We start from the raw sequence: 6,564 nt of genomic DNA, 5'->3' as shown, positions 1-6,564 counted from the left end.
AAGTTGCACAGCTGATAATCCGCAGTCCTATATACACTTCTACACGTCAGCGTGCGGTGGAATGCTGAACGTAAACTGGATAAGGATATTGCTTATCCAGATTCCTCTAGACCCAACTCGCCCGAATCGAATCTCCCGTGACATCTTCTGAATTTTAGTGGCTTATGAATCAGGTGAAAAAGCGAATAATCCTACAGCTGCTTTCTGAAACAGAATAAAATGGCAGCTGTATCCCCTGGATGCTACGATTCATACCCCGCGTGATGAAAATATATAAAAAAACACGCACATACACTGCGATCTCTCTGGTTGAATAGCAAGAGAATTTGATCATAGGCTAGATATAGTTGGAGAGGATAATAAGTTCTAAATTTTATACTATAAAATTTCAAAATTAGATCGTATTTAGATCAGGCACTAATTCTATTTATTTTAAACTAAACTTTATTAAGACTTAAATGAATCATGAATATCTTGATTGTGATCCATTATCATTCCTAAATGCCATCTATCTTTATTGAGGGACATGACCATTTTCATCTGTTAGCTCAAACTGAGCAGGGTTTGCGAGGTCATTTTACCCTTTTTCGCGCGTGGTGAAATATTAAAAATAAAACTACATCTGGATAAACAAGAAACTTCCCAAACTATTCATAGACTACGATTCGTCTTGATCTTGCATCTAAATATTCCATTCCGAAAATAAGTAATCGTAAAGATGTCTCTATCTGGTCAGGAAAAAAAATGTTTGTTAAAAGATCCTACGGACCGACCAAAGGGCAAAATGGGAAACGAAAAAGAGTCTATATAGTTGACTTGTGGGGGCTTGTGGCATTCAGAGTTTCCGTGCCGTAGCAACAGACAAGGGAGAGTGGGAGACTAGCGCAACAGGACAGCGCACGGAAAGCGAGGGGAGGGGAGACGGAGAGGGCGCATCGGACGGCGGCGAGATGCTGGCGGTGTTCGATCCCACGGTGGCCAAGTGCCCGGAGGGTCTCCGCAGCCCCCCGGTCGCCGGGGCGGCCGCTGGAGCAGGCGGGGCCGGCGCGGGCGCGCTGATGAAGGGCTTCTCCGACTCGCACGACGGCGCCGTCACCGTCAGCCTGGGCCCCTCCGGCGCGCTGGCCTACTCGGCGGCCAACCAGAGCCCCCTCGTGCCAAGGTGCTGTGCTCTCCTCTCCGGCCCGTGCTCGCTGGCTTTGCCGAATATGTGCTCGTGACGCCTCCGCGTGATGCGAAAATGGTTTGGTTCGTGTTCGTTCGTGTGCTTCGGCTGAGGTTCGGTGATGTGATCACTTACTGGAGGTTGGATTGGAACGATCTGTGGAGATCTTCCCCTTTTTTCTTTAGTTTATTGGGGATAGCGAACGGCTTAGGCTTCGACCAGTGCTGCGGATGCTTTCCACGCCGATTTGAGGAGATATTTCTTGCGTTTTGTGTACAGAAGGTTTGTTTTCGTGATGGTCTTAGTCATATGGGTATAAACTTGGGTCGTTATTTTTGTGGCTTAGTTGTTGGTCATGCTCTTCTAGCTAGTTGTGTCTAGATCTGCTCCAAAAGTTTGTAGAGTCAGCACGTTCGCAATTTTTTTTCATGAACCAGCACACGTTTGTGATGAACGCTGTGCGCTGTACGAATTTGAACATAGGCTGTTAGATGTAGTGTTGGTTCATGACTATAAACTGCTTGATCAGTCGAGTTCTCTGTAAGTTGTAGGGATGGCAATGGGTACCCGAAACCCGAAACCCGATGGGTAAAAACCCTATTAGGGCACGGGTATGGCGGATTTTGATACCCATGGGTATTTTATTGGGTCATTTGTTATGCTCATCGGGTACGGTGGGCGTGGGTATGTTCTCTGTTGCCCCATACCCGCTACCCGATGGGGAACCCGCTAATATATGACACGTGGGTCCGGATTTATATGTCTCATATAAAATGAAGTCTTATATATTCAAATATTAAGTATTGTGTATTGAACAATTAGATTTGAAGGCATGATTTTGTCCACAGTTTTGTAGAATCAATGCTATGTTTTGTGTGATTTGAAGGCATGATATTGCCATTTAATGTTGAATATCGTTGAACCTGTGATAAAATTATGTTGGGTTCGATACATTTGTTATGCCGATACTTATTTTTGTGATTCAAATGATCATGTCTATCGTAATGTTAATGGGTATGGGTACCCGATGGATACCCGCTACCCATGGTGGGTATGGGTATGGCGTAATTTTGTACCCATGATGGGTAGTGGGTATGGGTATGGGTCAATTTTTTCCTAGTGGGTATGGGTATGGCTTTGTGTGCCCACTGGGTACCTTACCCACTGCCATCTCTAGTAAGTTGAGTGTGTGGATTCATGAACGCATTGATTCACACCCACCTACACGCCACAACTGATTTAGCGTGCTCCATTTTGACGTCGTCCTGAACTTACAGTAGTGCTGTTTCTCAGGTAATATTGACTGTGCTAGATTGGATTATTTTCAAATAATACCTGGAATCACTTTACTTAAGGGATGCTATTGGTTCTAAAATGAAGTTTGGCAATCCATTTTACAGCAACTAGGGAAGAAGAAAGAAGATTCCGAGTTCTCTGTACATTTGAAGTCACATGACACGGTCATTTACACATTATACACATTCAGGATGCATGTACTTACATTAGATTTGTCGAGGGGTTGATGTTTTTTCACCTCATCCTGAGTTATTTAGTCCTAGCTACGGATTCAAGTTCCAGGTCCAATCGTCTCATCAGGCATATAGGATTGTTATCCAGCATAAAGAGACCTCCCATTATTTTGTGGAGACAGGCATGGGTATGAGTCTATGAGAACTTTGGTTGAATCTTCTGTATTGCTACTCTCTTTTGCATGCTCTCTATGTTACATATGTTATTTGAATATCTGTCATTGTACTGTAAATATTTCACAGTTAGACAGTGATGGGTAGGATGGCCAATAGCATTGGCCATGCCTTGTTGGCACAGCTGGATTACGTGTCAGTTTGACACTTATAAGCATTGTTCCTTGTCAACCCAAACAGGGATGACGGTGACAGGTGATGTTTATTATGTAGTAACGCGTAGTTCCAACGTTTGAAAATGGTTGTGGGCCTGTCGGAACTCGGAAGTCGACTCCCTTTAAACCAAACCGATGTATTGTACTTTAACCTATTACTCGTATCAGTTTTGTGGAATACACAACAGAATTAGCACTGTTGGGCGTTCTAAATAGAAAACAACATAATAGTAAGTCTGCTTTATTTGAAGCATCATGCTATTTGTGCTGAGAAAGTCAATCTCTGGAAGGAACTGTCTCAGACTGGTTTTTTCATGGAATTTCTTTTAAACAAGACCATTTTGACAGAAAAAAATGCATCGCAACACATACACACTTCTCAAATCGTGATTGACCCTGAGAGTTCTTCTGTTATCTTGTATGTCGACACAGTTGAGTGAATTACATATAGCTGACTCTGCGCCTTGTTCTCCTGCCCAGGTTGTTTGGTGCTGTGAATGACATCTTCTGCTTGTTCCAAGGGCATATTGAGAACATTGCCAACCTGAAGCAGCATTATGGCCTGAGCAAGACTGCAAATGAGGTGACTATCCTCATAGAGGCCTACAGGACCCTGAGGGACAGGGGCCCTGTCCCAGCCAGCCAGGTTGTGAGAGACCTTAGTGGGAAGTTCGCGTTCATCCTGTATGACACCCTGTCGAAGTCTACCTTTGTTGCTGCTGTAAGTTCACCTATTGTAATCCACTTGTTTCTTGAACCTTACCTTTGGTTGGTTGTGGCTTGAGCCTTGAGTTGCAATGTCATATGTTTAAATGCAGGACGCTGATGGTAGCATCCCTTTCTTCTGGGGCGTTGACTACGAAAACCACCTTGTGTTCTCTGACGATGTTGGGATCCTCAAGACAGGCTGCGGCAACTCGTACGCTCCATTTCCTAAAGGTAACTACTACAACAGAACAACATTCCTCTATTCATTCTTTGTGCCCGATCATCTACTTACCATAGTTCGTACATGTCCACCCCTCAGGTTGCTTCTACACCACCTCCGGTGGGCTGCAGAGCTTCGAGCACCCGTTGCACGAGGTCAAGGCGGTGCCACGCGTGGACAGCCAAGGCCAGATGTGCGGCTCCATCTTCAAGGTCGACAGCGAGAGCAAGAAGAAGCAGGACGCTAGCATCCCCCGCGTCGGCAGTGCTGCCGACTGGTCCAACCAGTTCTGACCATCTTCTTGCCATCCATTGTCCCGGCTAGTACGAGGTGCAGAGCTGTGTATCTGATGAATCCATGAGACGATTTCTGCTACGTTTCTTGCACGCTTGTCGAACACTGTGAGACTCACATCGCGCTCATCTACGCTACGTGTAACTGATACTAATGATACGGAGTGTTCCAGGTGGTGGTAGATGTACTGCAGAATCTATCTCCCATGTTTCAATAAACCTGAATAAGGTGCTCGGTTTGGATCTATGCATTTATGATTCTAGTACTTCTGAATCGAATTTTATCGCATCCTTTCCTTTTTCTTCTTGTTCTCCTGTTCTGCATTTCAGTTCTGTCTGGCGGACGGTTACCCGTTACCGTGGTAGTTGGGCAACTGGGCATACGGTTGTTAGGACCAGCTCGGTCCGTGACAACCATTGAACAATACTGCATGGGTTCTACTTAGCTAGGGTGTATTAGACTCGTCTTATTAATTAAACTATTGTTACGGTTTCTATATATCACATATTTAGATATTGTTTAAATGTAATAGTTGTTTAAACACGTTTCAAACCTTTGTAATGAGCATCTGAAAGTCCTAAGCGAGATAGTGGCGGCGGGCTCCTGCTTGCGTCCTCGCGACTACACTGAACCACAGTGGCGTATTGGCATAGTGTCACACTCGGTTTAAAACCGAATGCTAGCATATACTCCCTCTCCCAAAATAAAATTTGTTTTAGCCTTTTAGAGGATTTATACAATAATTTTATACATGTTTTGTATATGTGTCTAGATTTATCATCATCCATTCGAATATAGACATAAAAATAAAGAGCTGAAGCGAATACTAATTTGGGACGGAGGGAATATGTGTCATGATCTATCTCCACACATGTGTTGATATCACAAGTGTAATATATCAAAACAACAATGCACAAAGACGTAAATAAAGATTATAACAACAACATTACACTACAAATAGACTTAGTTTTAAAACAATATTTATCAACCCACAGTGAAACATGAACGATCTTCTACATGAGAATGACCGAAGGTATCAATAGACTAGAATCAATCGAATCCATCATCAAAATCTTCATCACCTTCAAATCCTTGTGAGCAACAATATAAGCAAGGGAAAGTATACTTACGTTTGGTAGTTGGTCAAAAATTTATTAACAACACACAATTACTAAGTATGAGTATATATCAAACCTAATTAAGCATAAGTAATATAATCATCAGTATAAAGCTCAAAACCAATTGAGCAAAATATCATCAACAAGAGGCTCAACCACTTGAGTGAATCACTCAAGCAAAGCACTTAAGCCAAAAGAACACAATTTATTCTCCAGCTTAAAGTTCAATTTATTATGTGAGGGTTCATGCCACTCTTCACCATGAGCATGGATGATATATTAGTTGTACACTCTATAGATGTGGCACAACTTTACTCACAACTCATGTATCCCCTCCAGGTTGGGTTGATTGAACCCGTATTCACTTCCAAGTTGAATAGCCAATGATCCACCATGAGGCTTTCATAGTATACATTTAATACAAAGCAACCTGCTAAGGTTTATAAGTCAGTATTGGTGACCCTCTGGGTGAGGTAACTTAACCAAGACTACCGCCCCATGTTAATATGAGCTGCCACCAAACCACTTCCTCCCCCTCTTGTCCATCATTCAAGTAATGTTGCTAAGCACTAAGCATATAAAGCTAATAACCACAACTAGAGTCCATAATAGCACTCATGGTTGCACTGTTTTCATGGGTGGTTCTCCATGTTCTAATTAACAAGTGTGACCTTATTATAATTAACAACAACAATAACGTAATCTCTAGAACATTAATATCATCGATAGAGTGCCAGCATAAAACTAAACTAAGGCAATAACATAGCTGCTAAAGTAAATGTAATACCTAGGTTTAATCAAGGATTTTGGTTGTGACAACTAGGTATTTCCTATATAGGCATTCCCATCAAGATTATGCATATAACAAATATAAACATTGTTATCATGTATTGTTTAGGATAAAAAAATACGCAGGGGGAGAAGTCCACTTGCCTTGCTTATATAAAACTTGAGGCTCTTCCTCAAGCATAATCTGATTCTCAACTAATGGATCAACCTATAAACAACACACAAACAAACAAAAAGAAAATACACCGCCCAATAACATACAATAATTACCATAAACAAGCTATAAAAATAAAACATACAGAAAAGGTTATTTTCTTTTCAAAAGCATCAGGAACAAAGGTTATAACAAAGATACAATCTTTTTGAAAAAGTGTTTGGTATATATTTTATAAAACAAGATTGAGAGCACCTA

The 6,564-nt window shown here is 42.0% G+C and overlaps 1 protein-coding gene across 1 annotated transcript; it reads left to right on the top strand.

Moving 5' to 3' along the window:
- The first annotated feature begins 822 nt into the window (after positions 1-822).
- LOC103643996 (stem-specific protein TSJT1) lies at positions 823-4,533 on the top strand. The gene is made up of 4 exons (XM_008667180.4): positions 823-1,162; positions 3,504-3,744; positions 3,842-3,962; positions 4,051-4,533. The coding sequence occupies exons 1-4, from the start codon at positions 951-953 to the stop codon at positions 4,242-4,244; spliced, it is 768 nt and encodes a 255-aa protein (XP_008665402.1). The 5' UTR covers positions 823-950; the 3' UTR covers positions 4,245-4,533.
- The last annotated feature ends 2,031 nt before the right edge of the window (positions 4,534-6,564 follow it).

The sequence above is a fragment of the Zea mays genome, chromosome 1 (assembly GCF_902167145.1).
Source record: "Zea mays cultivar B73 chromosome 1, Zm-B73-REFERENCE-NAM-5.0, whole genome shotgun sequence".
Taxonomy (NCBI): domain Eukaryota; kingdom Viridiplantae; phylum Streptophyta; class Magnoliopsida; order Poales; family Poaceae; genus Zea; species Zea mays.
This window is presented reverse-complemented; position numbering and strand designations above follow the sequence as displayed.

Excerpts from the sequence above, each read along its gene's own strand:
- LOC103643996 (XM_008667180.4), top strand. The coding sequence starts at position 951 with ATGCTGGCGGTGTTCGATCCCACGGTGGCCAAGTGCCCGGAGGGTCTC. Across the intron at positions 1,163-3,503 it reads CAGAGCCCCCTCGTGCCAAG|GTTGTTTGGTGCTGTGAATG; the intron begins GTGCTGTGCTCT and ends TCTCCTGCCCAG. Across the intron at positions 3,963-4,050 it reads GTACGCTCCATTTCCTAAAG|GTTGCTTCTACACCACCTCC; the intron begins GTAACTACTACA and ends TCCACCCCTCAG.